Genomic DNA, 25840 nt, shown 5'->3' on the forward strand with positions numbered 1-25840 from the left:
TGTCAAGGGTCATCACCACAACAAAACTAGAGGTGGCCTAAAACGTATATAAATAAGTTAAGAAATATATATATATATATATATATATATATATATATATATAATATCAGGGGTCACCAAGGCCCACAATTCACCTGTAGGCCTGTTCTATAAATAACTCATCAGTGAAATTGAACTCCCAATATCATAAAAATTATTTAAATCATTGTTGATTATTGTGAGAAATTATTAACATGGTCAGTGTCTTCACATAGAAGAATATCATTAATTATAAATAACATAATTAAAAGGAATTTGAGCTAATTTGTATCAACCTGGTAGCATTTCGCATTAATCCGTACCCAAGAAAATGTTGGTAACCCCTAATCTATTGTATGTATAACGCTATGTTTTGTTTGGACAGACATTGACCTCTTGGCGGCCTGTAGAGAAGAGTTCCACCGGCGCCTGAAGGTCTATCATGCATGGAAGTCCAAGAATCGGAAACGCAATGATGACGGAAGCGATCAGAGGGCTCCAAAGTCTGTCACTGACTATGGTCGGTTCTGGAAATGTTTCTGTCCATCTTCATTCCAATGCATTTGGATACTTCATGAGCAGGGTTTTGTTTATTTTCTCCGTCTCTCTCCCGTCCCTCACATTCATTGGCAGGGATTAATGACCTGTCTGTAAATAAGATGTCTGTGCTTTGGAAAATTCAATTAGTCTCCAAAATACAGCGGCCAGAAAATGCAGCCGCCTCCTATATGATGAATTTATTTTTTTTCATTTCCTGTACCGCTTTATCCTCACAAGGGTCGCAGGCTTGCTGGAGCCTATCCCAGCTATCTTCGGGCGAGAGGCAGGGTACACCCTGAACTGGTCGCAAGCCAATCACAGGGCAATGCCTGAAAAATATTTATTGTAATTAACAAGTAACTACCGGTCATGCTTTGTCAGGTTCAGCAGACGCTAATATGACAGTTCACTGCTTTGCTCTGTGCCACAAGCGCGCGCGCACAAACACAAGTTGTTTTGCTGCATGGAAGCATACTGCTGATCTGCATTTTGGCATTTTACACAATTTTATTCAAAATGGATTTTTGATGCTGATAATGAATGGGGATATGTTCAACTTTTCCATGCTTCTTTTCTCACGTTCAATATTTTATGATGATTCTCAACTCTCTGGAGACTGTTTTCAGAAGAATTTAGTTAATATTTATAATTTGCATAAAAAGTAATTTGTCATCCAATCCATCCCTTTGAGATCAATTGTATTTGGAATTATTTCTTCCAATCTAAGTGATCAGAATCATAAAACCTTGTTAACAGTACAGGTACTGTAATGTTTTTCAGTAACATTTTCACATTTTCATTGTCAAACTAGTGTAATCAGATGTTAGGGAGCCTAATAGTAATATGTTAGAAAGGACAAAACACCATTAAAATGCTCTTAGCTTTAATGATTAACTATGGGGGGCTTATAAGCATCACACATAAATTTTTTTAACAGTATCTATCACACAAGTATAAAAAGCAATTAACCACTAGCGTAATGTCAAATGAAACACATTTAAAACACTACCTTTTGATGGAAGTCATATGGCAGCTGGCTAGACTTTGATGCTTGTCTTATGTCTATCTTTACTCGATCCCTCTCACAAACAGATGGACTCAAATGCACAACACTAGACCGCACAGATCCAAATTTCGTTTATTTTTTTATTTTTATTTATTTTATTTTATTTTTTTACAAAAGTCCAACACAAACAAACAAAAAAAAGAATTAGAAACCTACCGAAATAAATCCAGCATTGAACATGGCTCAACAGAAGCAATACTTCACACAATTGGTCATCATCTCCAACTTTCATGACACTCAGACATTTGCTTGTGAGATGATGCGACGGGATAATTTTACACTCAATTCACTGACATGTTGCGCTCTGTGCTCCCCCCTACAGCACAACAGAACCCAACCCCCGCCATGATGCCCCAGCACCAAGAAGTGGCCATAAACCGACAGCAGCGCTACTTCCGCATTCCTTTCATCCGGCCGGCCGACCAGTACAAGGACCCGCACAATAAGAAGAAGGGCTGGTGGTATGCCCACTTTGACGGGCCGTGGATCGCCCGGCAGATGGAGCTGCACCCGGACAAACGGCCCATTGTGTTGGTGGCGGGTGAGTCACGAGTACATTTACACTACAAGAATGTAATAAAGACAGGAATTTGGGTGTTTAAAATGTTATGTGTGCAGATCAAAACATTGTCAAAAAAATAAATATATATATATATATATATATATATATATATATATATATATATGTATGTATGTATGTATGTATATATATATATATGTATGTATATATGTAAAAACAACTGACAACAATATAATATGCATACCAGGCCAGGAGTTGACGGGCATGGGTGTGAACTAGTTGTTTAACAGCAGTTCTTAATCCAAAGGTGAATACTACTTAAAAATGTCCATCCATTTTTTATACCTTGTGTAAATAATAGGGCTGGAAAAGGTAAAGCCTTCACTCATGATTAATCACACAAAAAAAAATATTGCATGAATCATGTATTAACTCAGATTAATCACACAATTTATTTTGACCACAAACACTCGTTTACCTTAACCGGGGATGGATATCTGAAATGTGGTGCGGGTTTGCTGTAAGGTCAGTGACCAGGTGGCCATGCTTACACCAGTGCAAAGATAAGTGAGGAGACTGAGACTGGTGTGCTCAACGGCGAATTTTGCTTGAAAAGTCACCCCGATAGGACTTCCCAAAAAACAAAGGTAATTTGCATATAGTGCAGCGCTGAACTCTCTTTTCATTCATTTTTTAAAATACTATCTCGAAGCAAAATGTGGTACTACTGTATTTGTGAAATATTTGGCGCATGTGATTAATTGCAGTTACTCAAAATTCAAAAGTGTGATTAATCTGATTTTTTTTTAAATAATCGATTTCAACAGTAAATCAAAAAATGCACATGAGCTTTTACACACAAAAAGCTTCTGGGTTTTAAACGTAAGCGGAACCCAGCCATCACCATCACAAATACAGTATATACTGTGGGGTGTGGTCAAACATATGGCCTGTGGGCCAAAACAGGCCCACTAGTGGGACAATCCTGCTTTCAGTATTCATTTGGAAGTGACAAAATACATAATATTGTTGAACTAAGGACAATTTATTATGCTCATGTAGAAAATGGAATGGTAATAATTCCTTTGAGTTTTGTGCCTTAAAATACAATCACTGTGATCAGTTATTATGAACACATGCAGATGACAAACTGAAGCAAAGATTTCTCAAGAAATCTGAGGATGTTTTGTAAAATGATTTTTTTTTTTTTTAAAGACATTAAATCTAAAGATTTTCCTAATGTACTGTACATGTTTGGGGTTTTATTATTTCTTATTATATATATGGTATGATTTTTGTGGTCCGGTCCCTTTGACATCAAATTAGGTTGTGTGTTGCCCCTGTACTACAATAGTTTGCCATCCCTTACATACATTATCTAGATATTGTCTGTTCATTGTGTGTTTCATATCGCTGCCGTCAGGCAGAATCCATACTACATACTATACTTGACAAATATGCATTGCTAGCAGTAAACGGTTGGATTCCAGTTGACCAATTTAAACATCCACATCAATAAATTAGTTAAGGACCAGGTGTAAATCATCACTTGTCAATGAAACATATTTTTTTTCTCTGAATGTGAGCAACAAGCATATTTATGCTGTTATCACTGCAGCTAAAAGCCTTGACTCAACACATTTAAAATCAGTGTAACAAAACGTTTGGTTTTTTTTATGATATTTTATGATTTATTTTTTTTTTTCCTCAACCTCCTTATTGGTTACAAAATATTGGATTTTACTCCAGAAAGATCAAAATTGAGATTATGGGCAGAGAAGCAAAGTGATGAGGGAATGACGTCATTGCATTGCCTCAAAATGTCCAAAAGCCCTGCATTTTGGGATTGCTGTATTTATAATATGCTGTGTGAAAGTCCAGCTATACAGTCCTCAATTCTTTTTTCTTTCTTTCTTTCTTTCACATTTCGTCGTCTTGTATCTTCACACTCAGTTTCTTGAGGGAATGAGAATTTTGTCCATTTGGAATTGTCTCCCTCCTCAGGGAAAGATGATATGGAGATGTGCGAGCTGAGTCTTGAAGAGACCGGTCTGACCAGAAAGAGGGGTGCCGAGATCCTGCCCAGGCAGTTCGAGGAAATCTGGGAGCGCTGCGACGGAATCCATTACCTGAAGAAAGCCATTGAAAACAAGCAGGCGCGGCCCACGTACGCCACCGCCATGCTGCAGAATCTCCTCAAGTGAACTCGTGCAAAGCAACACGTGTCAGAAGGCAAGCGGGATGTGACAGATGATGCAATCTTACCAGTTTCCTTTCATGCTGTGTTGTTTGGAGATGTTGTGCTCACCACCTTTGAAGAGGCCTTAAAATTGCACCTCACCAAAAAGTTCAACCTGAGACCTTAATGAGCGGGACATGAATTGTTGTTTTAATTATGTGTGTAAGGGTCTTATGTTGTTTCTTGAGCTTAAAACATCGTTTTACGTTCATCTTTTAATCTCATCCTTTAACCTTTTTTTGTATTGATGCCCACTTGATATGTAGGAGGACCTTTTTGCTTTTCACGTTTGCAGTGTGTTTGTTTGCTTGTTCAAAACGCTCACACATCATCTCTCATCTTTGTGTTTTGTTTGTATTTTCAATGCAACACTGTAGAGAATAAAATATATTACCCTTATATTCTTCATTGTATGTTTTTATTCTTCATGCTGTAGCGCCTGAGCTCACTAAAGTCAAAATATGAAGAATCGTGAGTAGGGCAGCATTTACTCGGAAGTAACTCCTAACTGGACTTGACGTCCTAATCGGAATTGCGGCAAACGAGTTTAACGTACAGATTATTTAAAACGAAGGCAAATGTACGGCTGTTGTTCATCCGATGCTCGCGCGCACGCAGGTGATCAGCGGCATTAAAGCAGATTAAAGGTTCACTGCAGGCGTTCGTTCTTGAAGTTGCGCCTTTAGTGTGCTTGAACAAGCTAAACACAGTCAATTATTTCATCAAAGCAATAATTGGTCTCAATTAACGTATGTCCAAATGCTTGCCGTCTGGTTATTTGCAAAGGGGAATTGTTACTTACTTTTCTGGCTGGTGTTTTTTTCCCTGATTTGAAAAAAGTAGGCCATTATATGAGGTAAGATATTTACTTGTTTGAGGGGACAACATGCTCAACGGGCATTTGGGGAGTGGAAAAAAAAAATTCTCGTGAAAAAAAGAGGTGTCATCTATTTGAAGTGGTCTTAATTTTTTTCTGTGGAAAAAACAAAAAATGGGGTTCTATTTGACTTGAGGCTTTTATTTGCTTCAGTGGACAACACACCCTGATATTTTTGTATTGCATCCATTAGCAGAAATATTATTTTCCTGCAAGGGGGGGAAAAGATCCTGTTGGGGGGGGGAAATATTTGAGGTGAGGCATTTATTTGTTTTGATCGAAGAAACAGCCAGGGATTATTTGAAGCATGGCATCTCTTAACGGTTATATTTTTCCCAGGAAAAAAAAGAGCTCTCTTTTTGAGAAGAGAGTTTGTTTCAGCGGACGGCACAACTTTGAGGCATGGCGTCTGTTCGCGGAGGCATGGCGTCTGTTCGCAAAAATATTTTTTTATGATTGGGAAAGGTGGTGTTTATTTTTTTCAATGGATGACACACCTTCCAAGTATGAATTTGCAGCCTGGCATCTGTTAGCAGGAATATTTTTACCTGACAGGAAAAAAACGTGCCATTTCTTTCTTTCTGTGGACAAAGCACCCAACAATTAATTGAGGCATGACATTTATTATTGGAGATGCAATATATGTATTGCTACCCTTCCAGCTGCCATGAAAAAAAAAAAAAAAAAAAAAGCCAATACTTATTGCAAAAACATTTCATTCTTTATTTTAAGAGTAAAATGTGTACAAAAAGCCCAAATCCTCAAAGATGAATGATCAGACTCAGAGAAGCTTTAAAGATCTTTTACAACTCCTAAACCATTTTTTGAAGATATTATCAGCTAATACATTTATTCACTTATTTTTGGGATGCGACAATGGCGTATAAAATGAATGTCTAAAGTGAAATACCAAAAGTGTGCCACTTTGTAAATAATAAATACCTCATTGTGAGGAAAGAACTGCCGTACAGGAAATTTTCCTACCATTCATTATGTGTAATAAATATTCGATTCCTCATGAAAACAACATCAATCCGCACACATTGGAATATCCATAGCGCTCTGTCTAGCACGACACATTCGTCACTATGAACAATTCATGACCTAACGCTCTACGAGGGCTTCGGGGAGTAGGGGGCGTGGCATCAAAGATACAGTTAAGCATAGATCCTTCGCTCGGTTTGTTGCTGTGGCAACTGCGGCCCCAGGACGCCACCACGCCATCACACCACGGTGGCCTCATCGCCTTCGCTGTCTGATGTCCACAGAAGAAAACATGCTCTGTATTCATCTGGCAGTCGCCACGTCTGAGAGAAGAAAGGAGAGATACAATAGATAAAAAGAAGGCCACACACTCTGGTTGCACAATCATTTAGAATTGTTTCCACATTGAATGCAACTCTGCACAATGCACACTCTCTGATTAATCCCAGACAAAGTTCCACTGTTGTTTTGGGATTTTCCTTCCATTTCCAAAAGCCAACATGTTTAAAAGGTATCAGTCAGGACAAGGCACAAAGGAATTTACAAGGTATTAGATATACTGTACAATGGAACACATTGATGTTACTAAAAATTGGACCTCCCCAGAAAATGGATTAAAGGAGAAAATAAAACTCTTCAGGGAGGCTACGAGGAGGCCTACAGCAGCATTGAAGTAGCTGCTGGAATTTCTGGCAGGGATTGGTTGTCTCCTTCATGTGACAACAATCTATTCCATTTGTCATATGTCTGAGCTTTTTGGGCATTTTTGTCACATTTTGCGACACAATTGGTCAGAGAGGCTGCAAGCAGGCCGACAGCAACATTAAAGAAGCTGCAAGAATTGGTGAATTGGCTGTGTCCAACATGTTGAGTGACAACAAATCTCCTTTTTGTCATCTATCTGGGATTTTCTTTGTCATTTTTTGTGGCGGAGTGGCTTTTTGTGGATTAGAGAAACCTGATCAGGAAGGCTATGAAGAGGCTGACAGCAACAAGGCGTTGCATGTATTTCTGGCAAGTACTGGCTGTATGCTATATATGACAACAATTTACCATATTGTTTGAAGTCTGAATGAGAGGGTCGAGCGGTGCGACGGAGTAGGAAAACATCCAAATCAGGCTAAAATTGCCAAAAACATACATGAATTTTTCCAGTGGTCCAGTTTTGGAGAGGCCGTGCCCAAGACCAGATGTACATAAATCCAGTTGAAAATCTAAGGGGTGGTCCTAAAACTATTTCTTTGTTCTGAGCAGATTGCTAATGCACAAAACAATTGAGCAATGCACTACTTGTTGGGAAGAATTGGGTTCGTCTCATGCACACATTTTGCTTTGCATGTTTTATAGAGCTATACAATATTTCATGCAAACGTGATAAAATATTTACATGCCTACTTGGAGATAAAGTGCATATTTAACCTGAAGGGAGCAAAGCATTGTTTAATCATAAATCCATCTCATTCCCACTCATTCTCTACTATCCCCGGGTGTCATTTGACAGTGTGTTGTTTCTCACCTCATTGTGCGGGATGCATTGATGGAAGTCCACCAGCTCCGACACTAACTTTTCGGATCTTGTGGTGTAGAGTTGTCTGGGGATCTAAGGGAAAGACAAACACACATGCACACAAAGTGAGCACCTGCTGTGTTTACAACACACTTCATTAATTTCTCATGCCAGCAGAGGTGCCTGGAGAGCACGTAAGCAGATGGAGAGTAAATAAAAAGTGACGAGCGCTACAGTACAACAAGCATTTTGACCTACAGCTATAACTACACAGCAGATGTCATCTTTGGAGGGTTTTGCACCGCAGATTTGGATGTTTTGTGACATTGTAGGGAGCCTCATCTGTGTTTTGCATCTTCAGAGCAGGTCCTTACACACTTCGACGCAAATACAGCGGAGCCTCTAAAGTCGGGATTGGTATTCTTCATGAAAAATAGCGAGCCAGCTGTATAGCTAGAAAGGAGTCAGGTGTCCCCAGCCAGGATTTACGGCACTGAAACGGGCACAAAGCCAACCCGGATTCTACCTATGGTCATGGTACGACATGGCATCCTGGTTAAAGTAAGCCATTTTAAACTAAAAAGAAAAACATTTCTGGATGAAGTGGCAGCCAAAACGCACCAGCGTACTCTCTTTCTGGTTCCATAGATAGTTTTCAAATAATCTAATTGGATATTTCATGAGTTGGAAGATAACATCTCTTTCTTTCGGCATAGTACAAGGAGGAGTAACAATTTCATTCTGATTTGGAAGTCATTCGTTACTGTCAACACAAATAACAAGAGGGTTATTCCGAGCTCTAATATTTACAGTAACATAGACTGATATAATTGCTGGCATAATTGCATGGATTCCTGTTCGTGTTCATTTGTCATTTGTTGCTTGTCAGAATTTATGGCCCTTTGGGGAAAAACAATGTCAAGTAGCGGTCACACCCAATTGGCTATTTGAATGACAAGCTATGATCAAAGACTGGCGTGTCGGAACAGGAAGTCAGAAACAAACAATTGCGAAAAGTTTTTGCAATCGCTGTTCTGTTTTAAATATCAACTACAATGTCCTCTACTAAATCTGGTGAGCCACAGCCCTCAAACCCGCACCTAAGAATTTTTTCAAAATTAGCCGCTTTTAGTGATTAACCTTTGTTTTTTTATTTGGCTTTTTGTGGCTTTCTGATTTGGACTGCTGTCATCCTTCTTCATTTTCTGCTTGACATTTGAGCTCAGTTCAAAAACAACTGAGCATCAAAAGATTGTATCTATATATGGAAATGATTAATGCATTTGGTGGTGTTATTGCTTTTTGCTTTTTTATTTGGATCTTTGTGGCTTTTTTTTTTTTTTTTTTCTCAAAACAATGGACTGTTGTCGTGCATGACTTCCTTTGAGACCTCAGGTTATTGTGCAAGACCTCAGCATTAGCTCTACAGTGTGAACCTAGAATGGATTATTTTTGTTGCCTTTTTTACCTATGGGAAAAACTATTTCAAAACCCAAACCAATTGGGAATTCGAGGTTCTGATGTAAAAAAAAAAAAATGCCTGAGAGTGTGTTAGAGCAGTGAGTCGGCTACTTGAGCGGTTAGTAGCGTGGCGGTTAGTTCAAGTGCTCGTGCCGCTCAGCACTGTGTACCTCAATACTGAGATGTATGTTTTCAACTGAGGCATACACTTCCTGCTCAGACTGGTGAGAGTGGGGTGAGGATGAACTGGAGGGACACGGCAATGTGGACACTTGGCTTAAGATGCCATCGTCACTCTCATATACTGGGTTCACCCTCAAAGTATTTTCAAATGCATAGGGAGCAAGGCTGTGCCTAGTGGGGGGTGGGAAAACGTTTTTTAAAAAAAGCCTCACATCACATAAATAACAGGAACACTGAAGCGTTTCTAACTTACACCAAAGTCACTGCCTTCCTCGTCGCTGTGCACTTCTTGTTAATGAACACCAGAATGCCGATGATGGCGCAAACGAGGCAGAGGCTCCCCACGAGGCAGGTTATAATTAGCGACGGGTCGAGTGGTACCGACACCAGCTCGCTGCAGCGCTCTCCATGGTAGTGCCAGTATTTTCCTGCAGGGCATCTGGAACATGGAAATAATCTAGGTTAGGGAGAATAGGGCACATATACAACAAACCACTTTATGGGAAGAACAAATGTTGGGGGGGACCCACAGTGGGTTAAAATCAAGGAAACCCTATATATGTGCATGTCATGGCTATATTTTCTTTAATTCCCATTTTTCTTCACAGTCAATATACAAAATAACACAAACGTCCGTAGCTCATTCTGAACTACACAGCTGACATACATTTTAAATATGCAGAAACATAGATCAACAAATTGGCTCAGAATCTAGCAGAAACAGGAAGTCAGACAGACAGACCCTAAGGAAATAGATTTTTCAACTGAATCACAAGTCTGTAAAATATGTATCGAAAGAAATAAAAAGCACCATTTGCTAAACGTGGTGGGCACCAACCCTGCCTCCTCCCCGATTAGTGTGTTTTCCCATTAATAACTTTTAGCAATTAACAAAACAATTACTGTTTTGCTTTTCCTTTGGCTATTTTGGAAAATTTACACCAACGTGAACCACACAAATCTTTGACTTCCCCTGAGACAGCCACATATCCCCCTGAGATATAAAATTACATAACAGTGCTGTCCAATTAAAAGCATGGATCTCCAATTTTTTGTTTTTTGTTTTTTACAATTAAAAAAAATGCTTTTTCTTAGAATGTTGAGAAATTTGCATTTCATTGGACATTCCCAAGTTAATGAAAATGCATGTAGATTAAACATGCATTTTCATGCTAAAATGTTAAACAGCTCTTTTGGTTGAGGCAGCATACTGGAGTTGTGGTTAGCCTCACAGCCAATAGGTCCAAAGTCTGAATCTCAGTTCAGGCCATCTTTCATCCAGTTGAGGGCTCTAAAAGTGTTTATTGACTAGCTGGGATTGGCTCCTGCTCATCCGAGGCCCTAATGAGGACATGCGCTATGGAAAATGGATGAATGGATGGTTTTGTTGATCTGATTGTGCATTCAGGGTAAGTCAGCCGACATCTGACATCCTGCCAAGTTTGGGGGCAATGTAATTACAATTAATGAATATATAGAGGCGGTGGACAAGTGTTTAGCACAGCCGCTTTACTATTATAAAACCGGGGTATCAGGTTTGGTGTCGACACATGACCAGTGTCAGCTTCCAACAGCCACTCCACATTAACGTCTGCATTTAAATTCGGGTTGCTGCTCATATTGACGTGTTTCTCCTATGATTTTAGAGGAATGAAACTAGCTGTTGTCTTCAATGAAATATGACGTGAAGGTGGCTGGGGCATTATTCTTCGTGTTTTGCCCTTTGTTATGTCTCTAAAGTGTTGGTATACTGATATGTTTGTTTAAAAGCTTAAAAACTGACACCGCTACAGTGTCAAAAGTGGTGCATTTTTTTTCTCTTCTATGCAGCATCTTATTCCATGCATAAAGTAATGCACAACAGGCTAGCTAAAAACACATTTAAGACAAACTTCTGGAGTGCTTTCAATGAAAACTTGAAGAGTTGAGGGCATCACAAAAGTGCTGTTAATGAGCATCACAAGTGTAACTGTTTTAAAAAGCACAAATATTGTGATTCAAGTGAATTCTGGCTTTATTTTTCATTTTGATTTCTGAAATTTCACCAGTATCACCGGTGTAGCTTGTTTAAAATAGGTATAGCATACCTGTGAATTCTGCCTTTGTAATTAAGTATTTTGTCTGTTTTATTTTATTATTTGATTCAAGAAGTCAGCCTTTTTATTTACTTCATAAAAAGTGTGCCTTTTATTTCATATTTGTCATGTTTTTTCATTTACAATCAACTGTTTTCATGTTTTCAACAGTGCATAAAGGCTTTTGTATTACTGGGCTATTTTTTTGTGAAATAAATTTGAGTTGGTAAAGAATGTCAAACATTTGGGTTGCAACTTAATGAATAAGGTAAATTTTGGGTCCTGAGGCAAAACCAGTTGGGAACCACTGAGTAGCTGAAAGTTTGAATATTAAACTTACATCTACAGTGGTTTATTTCCCCTGGCATTGTTTCGGCTTGAAGTGGGGATTTGATAACATTGTACAATTGTAAGTGATGGTCAGAGTAACAAAACGGGTCTTTATTTTTCATAGGGTCCGTTGAGAAATGAAAAGACAGATATATAACTGCTTTTTAAATAGAAGCAAGTCAGGCTACGGTAAGGTGGACAGAGAGAGTGTGAGTGAATAGCTCGTGTGAGTAACTGTGAGTGGGTAATTCTCTCTGTATGTGTGTGTGTGTGTGTGTGAGAGAGAGAGAGAGAGAGAGAGAGAGAGAGAGCAAGAGAGAGAGTGGATAACTGTGAGTGGGTTATTCTGTGATTATTGAAAAAATGTTGCAGTTGTGTTTCTATGTACATTGTGTTGTAGATATTGTTAATAAACTTTATGCGCACAAACCTCATCTTCTGTGTGCTTAGTATGTACATTGCAACATTTAGAGACTCGGATTGCAATTCAGTGGTCGAGAAACAAATTCATTGTCATAGTCTGTGGACCCTCTGAAATAGCCTTGGCCACCCCCTGGCCACCCCAAGGATAAAAGACTAGCTCCGCCACTGTACATACCCTGGCAGAATTTGTGAAATGTTTTTTTTTTTTTTTCAAATATGACTGATGACTGAACAACAACCATCATTAATTTCTTTATGGTTATGTTTTGTTTAATGATAATCCTTTTCTGAAATGCTTGACCGTATAATGTGAATCCCATTAAAATCAAGTTAAATGTGTTTCGCCTGGCCCTTCATATTTTCTTTAAAGAATTGTACCCATCTTACAAATTCTGCCTGGGTAATCAAACATATGAGTAAAACTGTGTGTTTTCTAATTTACTAAATAAAGGTAGGCCTGTGAATTTCAAAATGATAGCAAGTAATTAAAAAAGAAAGTATTACGTGTTCAAATAAAGTGCTGAACTTAAAAAAAAAAACATTTTTTTAAAAATAACAAAATACAGATAATACTTAATGTTTTGATCATATGGGCAGAAGCAAAATCATGCATTGTAAAAATGCATTATACATAGGTAGAAGGGTTTTCCAGAATTTTTAGGTCAACTTTGGGGGAGCGTATTATACATGGGTGCGCATTATACACGAGAAATTACGGTATTTAAGCAGAAAATATCGACCTTTGTATTCTATGCATATATAAGTACAGTGGAACAGACTAATAAGGGGGAGGGGTCGTCCATTAAATCAGATTGTCTGTAAATTTGAAGCACTTTTTTGTGGCCTAAAAACACCAGTACAGTACAAAATGTATTTGTATTACAAATGTAGAGTTTATTTTCAGTTCCCAGAACACGTCTATTTCTCCTATTAATGTAATGCTTGTATGCACTGCGGTATCCAGGAAAGCAAGTTCTGAGACACGTAATCACAGGCAAGTCAAACATTGCTTGAAAATCTTTGGTTGCTTAAAACGTCATCAAATTTGAATGACGATGTGCACAACAATGTTCATGGTATAGATTGTGCTGCTTTTGGAATGAAAAAAAATCTAAAATGTTTAATAAGGCTCATACTCGTTATTTTACTCGAGATTATGAATACAAGGCTCTCGTAGTTCACCGAACCAGAAGAGGGTCAAACGTATTACCCGCAGCGGATATGACGTCATGGCGCTATCTGCAAAAAGTCCATTGTCTTAGGTGTCAATGTGAGTATAAATAGTTGTTTGTCCATGTTCGTATATATATGTGCCCTGCAATTAGCTGGTGTTTTTTTTCTGAGTATTGCACCTGCATGTGGCTCCATGGCCTGGAATGATTTCACACAGGCCTCCATTAAGGCAGTAGTCTGGCTGCAGGTCGCATGCGCTCTGACACGGAAGGCCATCCACAGCGCTGTAGCCTGGCTCACATAGACACTCAGCTTCGTTGTTCCAACTGTTCTCCACACAGCGTGAAAATTCATTACAGGCCAGAAACCTGCACGGGTCTGCTTCGTCAGCTGCGGGAAAAAGCAGGAGAGCGACATTAACATGAACGCGGCGTACATAGTCAGCCAGCCAGCCAAACGCCATCCCTAGGTTCAGAGAATAAATGAAAGGGCGCTTTGATCGATGAACAGCGAGGCGTCGACTTTTAATAAGATAATACAGTTGGGAGCTCGTGCGTGCAAACAAGATGCATCACGTTTATGAGGAGGGGGGACGACTGGGGACTTTGACCTTGTGGCATGACTAACCATACGACTTGAGTCCAGAACTGACTAAACTTCATTAGAGAAGAACAAGTCAAGCTCCGTAAATTGGACATTATTATTCATCACCGCGCCATAGGCTGTGAAGTCAATACAATAACGTTTTCTCAGTCAAAACACCACACGCCGAGTTGTGAGCACATCTGCCTCACAGTTCTGAGGTTGAAGGTTCTAATCTCAGCTCAGGCCTTCCTGTGTGAAGTTTGCATGTCGTCCCTGTGCTTGCGTGGGTTTTCCCCAGCTAGTCCGGCTTCCTCCCACATTACAAAAACCTTCATGTTAGTTTAATCGAAGACTTTTCAGGGGTGTCAAACTCATCTTTGTCACGGCCACATTGTAGTTATGGTTTCCCTCGAAGGCCCATTATGACTGCGAACCCATATAAATTTTTAATAAATAAATTTCATCTTGCCTCTCACCCACAATCAGCTGGGATAAGCTCTAGCTCACCCATGACCCGAATGAGGACATGCAGTACAGAAAATAGATGGGTCTGGAAATGTGGAAATCACAGTCTGCCATGGCATGGCCAGAAGGATATTTGCATGCTATGCTGTGAGTTAATCATGCACTGAATGACAATGATGCCCGAGCATTGCTATGTGGTTACAAAACGTCCAGTCATGCCTTATCAACGTGGTTTCATTTATTTATTTCTCAATATCACTTTAATAACAGCTTCTCTCCATTTTCATATGCAAATTTGACATTTTCAGCAAGGTCACAAAGCATCCAGTCATACGTTTATATGCCCAATGGACCACATGCACGGAAAGAACATTTCCGGTGAAAAGATTAGGTTGTGTACTAATTTCAAGTGTCTTTTTGTTTCAAGCTACTGAGCTCCATCTGATGGAAAAAATAACCTCATTCTTTAAATGTGTGATAATGTGGGGTTGTGTAGTCGGGGCAATATATTCAATTGTTCGGTGGAGGTACTTTTGGAGGCCGAAATGTCATCAGAACGTTTTACCTTTTAAAGACGAGGGGATAGCTCTTCCAGCCAACAGTGTAGTTTGTCGCCCGTTATGTTCAGCGATTTAATTTGGATTTTTATTTTAACACGTTTAACAGTGACCCGGTGCTACAAAGGAGATGAACAGTTAACATTTGCCGAGACAATTTCACCATTGCAACAACAAGAGGAGGTGGTCAAAACTCCGTCTCCCTTTACCTCTCCCTCCCCGCTCAGTGCTGCTTGCCTCTGGCTAGCCGAGCTGATGCCAGCCGCTTCCCGTCATGAAGCCCCACTCATGAAGGATCGAGAAACTCTTCCGCCGTGAGAGCATTGATCCTACCAGTAGTATATGCTTGTTATCCTTTTGCTATTGGATGTTTTATGTTTTCATAACCCAAATGTTGTTGCAATGACAATTAAGGCTTTCTATTTGTGTTCAATCTTTATTTACAGCACTTTATTATAGCTAAGGTTGTTGTTGTTGTTTTTTAAGTGCCACAGTCCAAAAAGGCCTGATAGGACTGCTTCTTCAGTTTGACGGCATCCCTCGCCGCTGGTGTCCACCAACGGGTTCGGGGATTGCCGCCACGACAGGCACCGACTACCTTACGGTCACAGCTCCGGTCGGCCGCCTCGCAATAGAGCCGCGGAACATGGTCCACTCGGATTCAATATCCCCCGCCTCCCCCAGAACGTGGGTGAAGTTCTGCCGGAGGTGGGAGTTGAAACTCCTTCTGACAGGGGATTCTGCCAGACGTTCCCAGCAGACCCTCACAATACGTTTGGGCCTGCCACGTCAGACCGGCATCTTCCCCCACCATCGGAGCCAAATCACCACCAGGTGGTGATCAGTTGACAGCTCCGCCCCACTCCTCACCCGAGTGTCCAAGACATGCGGCCCAAGTCCAATGACACGACCACAAAGCCGATCATCGAACGGCGACCTAGGGTGTCCTGGTGCCAAGTGCACGTGTGGACACCCTTATGCTTGAACATGGTGCTCGTTATGGTGAGAACAATCCGTGGTGAGAACAGAAGTCCAATAACAGAACACCGCTCGGGTTCTGATCGGGGGAGGGAGGGCCGTTCCTCCCAATCACGCCCTTCCAGGTCTCACTGTCATTGCCCACGTGAGCATTGAAGTCCCCCAGCAGAACGATGGAGTCCCCAGCGGGAGCGCTCTCCAGCACCCCCTCTAAGGACTCCAAAAAGGGTGGGTACTCTGAACTGCTGTTTGGTGCATAGGCAAAAATAACAGTCAGATCCCGTCCCCCCACCCGAAGGCGGAGGGAGGCTACCCTCTCGTCCACCTGGGTGAACCCCAACGTACAGGCGCTCTCACCGTGGTCAACTCCAGAGTGGAAAAGAGTCCAAACCCTATCAAGAGCCGTGTGTGGAGGCGAGCCCGACTATATCTAGTCGGAACTTCTCGACCTCACACACCAGCTTGGTCTCCTTCCCTGCCAGAGAGGTGACATTCCAGGTCCCTAGAACCAGCTTCTGTAGCCGGGAATCGGATCGCCAAGGTCCCCGCCTTCGGCCACCGCCCAGCTCACACTGCACCCGATCCCAATGGCACCTATCACAGGTGGTGAGCCCATGGGAAGGGGGACCCACGTTACCCTTTCGGGCTGTGGCCGGCCGGGCCCCATGGGTGCAGGCCCGGCCACCAGGCGCTCGTCATCGAGCCGCACCTTCAGGCCTGGCTCCAGATGGGGGCCCCGGTGACCCGCGTCCGGACAAGGTAAACCTAGATCCATATATTTTGTTCGTCATAGGGGTTTTTGGAGCCCTGCTTTGTCTGGTCCCTCGCCTAGGACCCGTTTGCCATGGGTGACCCTACCAGGTGCGTGACGCCCCAGACAACTTAGCTCCTAGGATCATTGGGACACACAAACCCCTCCGCCACGAAAAGGTGACGGCTCAAGGAGAGGGCTGAGGGGACTGCAACTTTTATTTTGGGCTCAAACACCAGGCAATGTGTAGGTCTTGGAGTAATTATTTATCATAATTCTTCAAATAGATCACCATTTTAGGAGCTTCAACTTGCCCAAAAGATCACCAATTGTTTTTAACTGTGCGTTGCCTGGTAAAAATGGATGCATTTTAAGTGACCCCGAACATGACCTGTGGCACTCACTCAGTAGGGGCCCCTGGGCAGCTAGAAAATGTTGCCCCAGACACCGGTTTGACCGATCGACACAAAATTGGGTGGACATGTCTATCATGCAAATTGCATTCACTTGCAAATCATAGATGATCATAGATTGAAAAACAAGTATGTGACAGGGCCTTAAGACATACAAACTATTACTTTCTCAAGACAGTTCAGCATTAAGATGCAACTGAGTGAAGCTTTTTCTTTTACTTGGAGTTGCGCTAGTTTTTGCGGTTGTACTCTTGAAAGGAGAGAGAATACAAAAACAGAGTGTGTAGCAGAGATTCTATCAGCAAGGACATCTCACCTTGTTCTATCTCCAGGGAGCGGCTATCAATCTCGATGTCGAGTCGCTTGGACGCGGCGCTACAGAAGTCTTCGAGCACGCAGTGCACTGCCTCAGTCACGTTGTACGGCACCTCCTTGTCCAGCTTCAGCCTGCTGTTAACCACCACGCTGCCGTTACGGAAGTTGAGGATTTTAAGCTGTTTGAATCCGGTCAGATTGGACTCAAGGTAAGGTAAAAGCTGTAGGATGATGAGGAGGTAAATTAGTTTTACTTGAGTTTGTCCTGACTAAAGTAGAAGCATGATATGATTTTCTTAGCTTTATATGTGGTTAAAAGCTTGGTTAGTACTGAAGAAAAACTGAATGTGGAAAAAGGGGCTGTGAGGTAAGATCAGAGCAAATAGGAATTGTGTCTTGATCCTGAGAAGACAAGACCCATTCAACATCTATGTCCCCCCCTGAGAAGAAGATCACAGCAACAGGATCTACTGTGAATCGTCTGAAGGTTGAGGTTGGCACTGCATCGTCCGTTCCAGAAACAATTTGGGTCACATTTTACAGTGTGCTCGCTATGAATAGTTTGTGATTGAATTTTTAATGCGAGCATGAAATCCCGCCATGATGGCGCTCTGCATCATAAGATCGAGAGGCGAAATTAGGGGTCGTGTTAGTAGCACGGCACAGAACGTGCTAATTGTGTTCGCGGAATATAGAGAAGGAGAGGGATCATCCACTTAGCAAAAGACACGCATAACAAGCAAGGCCTCGCATGCAAAGGCAAAAATAAACTAACGCACACACACACACACACACTGCAGACCACAAACGTTGCTTTCATTTAAAGGAGCCCCAGTGGCTCGGGCCTGTAGCTGTGATACTAGGGGAGGGAAAAAAACAACCTATTAAACTATAGACTGATGATGCTGGCAATATTTAGCGGAGGAGGAAGTCAACCGGCTCAAGTACTGCCCCCGCATTAATGGGAATTGATCGCACTCCCTCTCCCCAGCCGCTTCATGTGGGGCTGCAGATGAAGGCAAACACTAAGAGGGAGGAGATTCGACCTTAGCTGGACAGGCTGTGGAACGGGAGATAAGAAGGCCCTTAAGTCGCTCACCTCTGATGGGGTTACTTCACATCTTGCCGGTCGACACGTTAATGATAACCACTTCCCTGCAGCTAATAGTCTCCGGTAGGAATGGCGAGGATGTTATCCACCATTCCCAACCATTCGTCTCCGAGCGCCAATGTAAACATTATCCGTGAACAATGGATTAGAGAGCAATCATTGCCTCTGCAGCCTCACGTGCGTAAGATCGAAGTGGTCGTTTTATCGCAAAACCCCACTACAGGCGCATGGCCATCTAGGCAGGAGAAACTACTACTGCTTGTATCTACTGGTTCCCAGTGAAACATCTCTTCTCTGTTGTCACAAGGCCAAACGTTACAACGAATAGGAACCTGCTATTCAAAAATTGTATCATTGTCCATGAGTCATTCCAACCTCCATGTCCAGTTTTTAGTGGTTGCTTCACAAACCAGTAGGTACGGGAGTATAGTAATGGAGGAGTTAAAAAAAAAAAAAAAAAAAGCTTCATTTATACAGATCTATACATGTCAAACTGGGTGTGCAGCATCACTAATGGGGGTCTGGCAAAACCATTTAAATGGGCTGTTTTATGTCACATTCAAATGTTTCCTTCTTTTTCCAAATAGCCCACTTAAAGGACTAGTCTAATGGGCTATTACTGATTAAAGACAGTAAATACTTACCATCTCAATCGTCTGACCACATTATGGTTTGTACTTCCAGTAAGCAAGGAATGATGAGGAGAACTGCACAAACCTTTGTTTGGGCAACCATTAAAGATTGGAGATGGAGAGGCATTTTTTTTTTTCACATTTGTTCATGAATTCTTATCATTTCCTTTGACAATTTGATAATATGATGTCAGACATTCAGGAATGGCATTGCTTATCTGTTTCAAAATAAATCAACATTGTCAACAAGATCAATTCATTTCAGAGAGAAACTAAGAGTAAACCGACAGTGTTTTGAGAAGTAATCAGCTGCAAGGCCTAAAGGCTCACCTCAGACTGAAAAACAACTTCGATTACATGCATTATTTCTGCTCCTTTGCATTCGCACACCTTGACAAAATGGTAAACCCCTCAAACAATGGAGCCTCTAAAGTCCAATACACCTGAGGTCATACAATTCAAAATTCGGTTGAATTCTTGGGGAGAAAGAAAAGCTTTAAATCATCATAAAATTTTACATCAAATTTAGGTTTTTACAGGTTAACGCCTTTTTACACATGTATTAGAAGTAAGAATATGAAGAAGTAAAATGCATTAAGCGATACCACTCCCTTCAACATTATGCCTTCCTAATTAGGAGTTTTATTGTTTTTATATTTTGCTAAGAACAGTGACTATGAACAGTTTTACCTCTTAGATTAACGTCTCTACACTTGTTTGACAAGAACATTAAACAGTGAGATGCTTGAAATGGTGTGATTCATACTTGTATTATGTCTTCATTATTATTCATTTAAGAGTGTTTTGTTGTTGTTTTTACATTTAGCTGCAGTTAACTTCTTTTTACGTTTATGACAGTTGAGAATGTCAAAAAGTGAGATTCATAAGGAAACTCACCATCCCATCATGCCTTCGTCAATAAAGACTCTACTTACATTTGCTATCATACTTGAACATGACAGAAAGGAGTCACAAAAATGATTTTGCATAAGCCTTCCTTAACTTGTATGAGTCAATGACGCATCTTTACAGTTACGGAGTAGTATTGTTACCCAATTCAAACAAATCGGATTGTGTGGCCCTCAGAGGTTTACGCTCTCTGGTAGTGCTGATTACTATAGATATAAAGTCCTGTATGTTCTCCCACATGAGTGACTCAACAAATGCTCCACCAGCCAAAAGCCTCAACCAGTAACAATTGTTCACCTTTATTTACATTAGAACTTACATCATGTTTGTCTTCATATCTAAACAAGCACTCATGGGGTAGAGTGTGCCAACATGCATGCAGATGTCCACACATGGCACAAAAGCAGCTTGTAATGTGTGTGTGTGTGTGTGTGTGTGTGTGTGTGTGTGTGTGTACACAGTATGTGTGTAGGGCAGGAACTGACCTGAATAACAGAAAGCTTCTTAGCATGCACAAATGACAAACCTCCACAATGACTAAGGCAAGCCAAGGTCTCGTGATTCAGACTACAGTGCGTGGGCCGGTTTGCAACCCCAAACACCAACAAACAACACACCTTTAGCACCCCAAAACATATAAAGGATGGGAACCCTCACTCCTAATGGTTATTATAATAACCATAATAATAATAATAATAGTACTAAATCTCAAGCACCAATTTCTTTTCTATAACAACTATTCAATATTAATAATGTATTTCTACTAATAGTGGCATTACTCAACTACAGATGGAGATGCAGATCTATGTCATGGAGTTTAAAAAATATTATAGAAAAATATGCTATTAAAGGAACGGACACTATTTAAGGAAATATGGTTGTAATGGCGGTACGGTGAGCGACTGGTTAGCACATCTGCTTCATAGTTGTAAGGACCGTGGTTCAAATCCCGGCCCCGCCTGTGTGGAGTTTGCATGTTCTCCCCGTGCCGAGGTGGGTTTTCTCCGGGCACTCTGATTTCCTCCCACATACCAAAAACATCTATTAAGGGAAGACTCTAAATTGTTAAATAAATAAAGTGTGAATGTGAGTGCGAATGGTTGTTTGTTTATATGTGCCCTGCGATTGGCTGGCAACCAGATCAGGGTGTACCCCACCACTCTCGCCCGAAGATAGCTGGGATAGGCTCCAGCACGCCCGCGACCCTAGTGAGGATAAGCGGAACGGAAGATGAATGACTGAATGCTAGTAATGTCTGACTTACTCCAAATGGCGGACAAGCAGTGCTGTATTTTAGCCATCTTTTGAAAATGGTTATGGTCTTAGGAATAGGAATCAAACAATTTATTAATAAAAAGATTACGATTTTGCACTGAATGCACAAATTGACATTATTGGAATTACAGTGCATTACTATTTTCACAAAATCCTACTAATCTATCGCAAGAACATGACTCCTTATTATTAATAAGGCCCCAACACATCAATGTTATGATACACTGGAACAAATCTGAGCACGTTTCACTCCACCCCCTGCAAAAACAAAAACAAATAAATCATACTGTACTGCATTATAGTGAAATTCAACTGCAAAAAAATAGCTTTATTTCATATAAGATATTGAGCCATTTAAGTCTAAATTCTGCTCATTTGATCTCCCAGATTGATGAAAAATGGGTTAGCTATGTTTAGGCTAAAAAGCCAGCATAGCAAGTTAAATTCATTTGTATTGATGTATACATACGGTTTTTAAAATGCATGATCTGTAGAGATTATTAGCCTCAATAATCTTTTTAAAAGTTTATTTTGTAACATAAATTTTGTGATTATTTCTCATTATTTTGTCTTGCAACAAAATGTGTGCTGCCCCCTATTTGGTTTGGAGCTTGAATGAATATTTGCGAATTATGAAAAATCAGCATGCTTTCACATTTCTTGTTCATTCTCATTTGCACACAGGTTAAAAATCACAATGTAGCATGCCAAATAATGAGGATTAGAGATGATTTTGATTAAAACATATATACATATATTTATATTACATATAACAGAGACCGTTGATCAAACATGTTTCTATATGCTGAAGACAGAATTAAGGCAAAAAAAAAGAAAAAGAAAAACACCAACACACTCAGGACGAACCAAAGCTAGATAAAAAAAAAAATGTCAGCAGCTACAGTGATCTCTACGGTGAAAAGTGTGTTAGTGTGCCTTTAATTTGTCATACTGAGTTAGGAAAGGTGTGTTAGGTAGAAAGGTTTGCGCTCTCTCTGAGACGTCACACATGTGAGTTCCAATATGGAAGAAAAATACCGGTATGGAGGCTAAAGTCGTCTGTCTCCTAGGCCCAGATTTACTGGATGCTCCAGGATTTGGCAGCTTTCTAGGCCCAGAATGTTGAGTCTGAGTGAAACACAATTATATGAAGACCTTGTTCATTCCAACACTTGACTTGAACTAAGTAATCCTTTGACCTTAAAATAAGAGTTATTAAGTCATTTGTGCTGAAACGCTGGCTTGTAATGAGATGACAAGACAGAACCGACCCCAAGTCATCTGCAGTAGTAGTCTAAAATATTTTGAACCAGCCAGGACACTGCTCCTATTGTATTAGCGCTAGTGTCTGTGCTAACGTCACTGTCAGGAGTTGTGGCGGTACTTTGATATGCATGCTAACATGATCACACAATGTTTATGTAAGTTTTGTTAGTGTTTAGCATGTACATTCATTGGCTTGGCTTCTTTAGTTTCTTTCAGCTCTGGACTGGGTCTTTGTCAGCAAATAAATGATTGCCACAGTCAATTTGCATTTCAACACCGTAGAAAAAGTAGGTGTACTTCACAACTGTAGGGGCAGCCACGAAGTAAAAAGACAAAATGAAAACAAACAAGTTTCTTATTGAGTTTTGTGCCTTTTTTCCTACTGTAAATCACTGTTACGGTCCAGTGCTCAATAGTTATATAATTTGGTGGCAACAGCACACTATTAGGAATTTGGCCATTGCTTAACAACACCACCATATCATACTTTGCAACTTTTATAAAAGAAATCTACAGTATATATATATAATTTGAGGAAAAAATTGAAATGTCTTACGATATGTTTGGTTCGATTGGCAGCTGTGAGGATAAGGCTTGCTACAAAGTGCATCCTCACAAAGTCTATATTAAGCTCCAATGACCTCGTCAAATAGTAAATAAACATTTTCATCACACTGATGTGTTCATAAAAGAAAATACCAAAAGGTAGTATGCATCAATATTACATCCAGCACAAAAGCTTGTGTACCTACCAGCTCAAGAAAGGTATTCTCCAGTGATCTATATTCTGGGGAGGTCTTGTTGAACAGGTCATCAGAAAACATCATGTTTGTCACCCTCAAGCTAAAGAAAACCACCAACTCTCTGCTCTGCTGCACCGCAGCCATTATGGGAGTGCTGGCTTGTTTTGAGGCTGGGGCAGCTGTGGACCGCTCGTCAGCCTCTGAAGGGTATCTAACACTACTGCTTTCCATCTCCAGAGGCTCAGTCAGTTCTGTCCCACCCTGTTTCGGCTCTACATCGTCTTGGATGTTGGAGTTTTCTGAAGGAAGGTCCGCCAAGGCTGGGGTGACACCGTTGTGTCCTCCACTAGAATCAGCTCCTTCTCCTTCACTGGGGCCTGGGCTGGGGGATTCCCCAGGGGTCTCACTGAATACTTCACTGGTGGCTTCACTGGAGACAATGCTGGGGGTTTCTGTTGGGACTGGGTTGGAGACTTGGATGTAGACCTCGATGGGACCTTCACTTGAGACTTTGCTGGAGACTTCACTAGGAAGTTCAGTGGGGACAATGTTGGGGGCTTCACTGGACACTGCGTTGGTGGCTTTACTGTGGTCCTTGCTGGGAGCTTCACTGGTAGCTTTGTTGTGGGTAATGATGGGCTCTCCCGTGGCGACATTGTTGGAGACTTCGACTTGGGGCCCGCTGTGGGCCTCGCTGAAGACTTCAGTGGGCACATTGCTGGATGATTCACTGGGGCCTTCACTGGGGACTTCAATGGAGGCTGCACTGGGGACAATGCTGGGGGCTTCCCTGGTGGATTCTGTGGAGACATCACCTGGAGCTTCACTAATTACTTCATCGGGGGCTTCAATGGAGACTTTGTCGTGAACCTCCCTAGGGGTCTCGCCGGAGGCTTCACTGGGGACCTTGGTGCTGAGATCACTAGGAGCTTCACTGGAGACCTTGTTGGGCACATTGATAGGGACTGCACTGGGGACTTCCATGGGGGATTCACTGGGTACTTCAGTGGAGACTTTGTCATGGACTATGCTGGGGAGCTTGATGAAGGCTTCACTCGGGGCTTCACTGGAGACCTTGTTGGGGACAACACTAGGAACATCACTAGGGTCTTTACTGGAGCTCTTGGTAGGGATGTCGCTGGGAGTTTCACTAAAGACTTCATTAGAAACTTTGTTGGAGGCCTCGCTGGGGGCTTCATTAAGGATTTTGCTGAGTACTTCAATAGAAACTTCATTGGGAGAGTTGCTGTTGGCTCCACTGGAGACTTCGGTTGGGGCGTTGGTGGAGGCAATGCTTGATAATTCATTTGTGACTTCTATGGGGGAATCGCCTTTGTCTGCAGGTGACGATATGGGCTGCATGTCGAGCTCTGGTTCCATGCCTATAATTGCATCCTCATGAAACAGCAATGCAGATTCTGTGCCAGAGAGGTGAGCTTCATCAATGATCACTATTTCAGAATGGGAGTCTGGTGGTGACGAGGTTAAGTAATCATTCTCTCCTGTGTCTGCCCCTTCAGATTCTAGCAAAAGGAAAAAAAAGACTTTAATTTAGTGTTTACCCTAAGAGAAATTATTAACTTAGCCTTCTGGCTAATTCTGGCTTTTTTAACCATGTGTATTTCATGTGTTGAAATACACATGGTTAAAATGAAAAAAATTCAAATAAACTGATTAAAGGCTTACCTCCACTGTTAATTTCCAATGGACCTGTGTCCTTCACCGCCACCTCTTGTTCCTGCTCTAGGATAGCTTCTGGTGCTGGAGTTGGAGGGGGTACATCACTCATCTCCCCTGACGGATCACCTGCAGACGCTTCCTCCACTGCTGCTGCCACTGGCGCCTCATTGAGGGCTGTGGGTGCAAAGGTGGATTCTGGGAGGGTGGTCAGTTCGGAAGGCACAGCGGTGTGTATTTGAGGTTGGATTTTGGTACTTTCAAAGGTATTTTCGGTTGCTGCCACTGTGGGGAAGAACTTTGAGGTGCTGTCCTCTTCCATAACCTTGATGACATCCCCGCTCCCAGTGGTGTACATGCTGAGCTCTGCATCTGGGTAAGCTGTTGTTACTGAGAAGAAACACATAAAAAAATAGATTAAACTTTTTCTTCAGCAGCTCTGCTTGAACAATGTGAAAATTGTGCTCACCAGCTTGAAAGGTTAGATTCCGGATGTCCAGCAGAAGCGATGGCTCTTTTTGGAAAGCTTTCACTATCATGTGCCTCAGTTTAGGAGCATTCATATTCGTCTGCCCGTCTGGAGTCTCTGGGTCATCACTGAGCTCAGTGTTTCCATCAAAGACCGCAGCATAGTGCACAATCACATCCTCTGAGCTGATGCACACAACAAGTCACAAAGCCACAAACTTCATACAAAAAAGAGCATGTATGAATGGATGTTTTAAGTTTTTTTGTTTGTTTGTTGTTTGTTTTTTAAAGTGTTTTTG

The 25840-nt window shown here is 41.4% G+C and overlaps 2 protein-coding genes across 6 annotated transcripts in view; one reads left to right on the forward strand and one right to left on the reverse strand.

Annotated features, from left to right (window-relative positions):
• myo6b (myosin VIb) overlaps positions 1–4782 on the forward strand; it is a 51631-nt gene extending 46849 nt beyond the window's left edge. For both annotated transcript variants that reach the window (XM_061696166.1, XM_061696167.1), the window contains 3 exons: positions 404–538; positions 1947–2165; positions 4149–4782. In XM_061696166.1, coding sequence (XP_061552150.1) covers positions 404–538; positions 1947–2165; positions 4149–4348 — 554 coding nt within the window. In that variant the 3' untranslated portion in view covers positions 4349–4782. The remainder of the gene's footprint in view (positions 1–403; positions 539–1946; positions 2166–4148) is intronic.
• A 1175-nt stretch (positions 4783–5957) lies between these two features.
• The window catches only part of impg1b (interphotoreceptor matrix proteoglycan 1b), a 33035-nt gene continuing 13152 nt past the window's right edge, over positions 5958–25840 (reverse strand). The window contains exons 9-19 of one of the 4 annotated variants that reach the window (XM_061696769.1): positions 25543–25727; positions 25332–25463; positions 25083–25250; positions 23406–24919; positions 22426–22515; positions 17462–17681; positions 13576–13786; positions 9649–9834; positions 9383–9566; positions 7761–7844; positions 5958–6567 (exon numbers count right to left, since the gene is read on the reverse strand). In XM_061696769.1, coding sequence (XP_061552753.1) covers positions 6484–6567; positions 7761–7844; positions 9383–9566; positions 9649–9834; positions 13576–13786; positions 17462–17681; positions 22426–22515; positions 23406–24919; positions 25083–25250; positions 25332–25463; positions 25543–25727 — 3058 coding nt within the window. In that variant the 3' untranslated portion in view covers positions 5958–6483. Of the gene's footprint in view, positions 6568–7760; positions 7845–9382; positions 9567–9648; positions 9835–13575; positions 13787–17461; positions 17682–22425; positions 22516–23405; positions 24920–25082; positions 25464–25542; positions 25728–25840 lie in introns of all 4 variants that reach the window. The other 3 variants (XM_061696768.1, XM_061696770.1, XM_061696771.1) reach the window with 3 other exon arrangements.

This window comes from Phycodurus eques, chromosome 14 (genome assembly GCF_024500275.1).
Source record: "Phycodurus eques isolate BA_2022a chromosome 14, UOR_Pequ_1.1, whole genome shotgun sequence".
NCBI classification, from domain to species: Eukaryota; Metazoa; Chordata; class Actinopteri; order Syngnathiformes; family Syngnathidae; genus Phycodurus; species Phycodurus eques.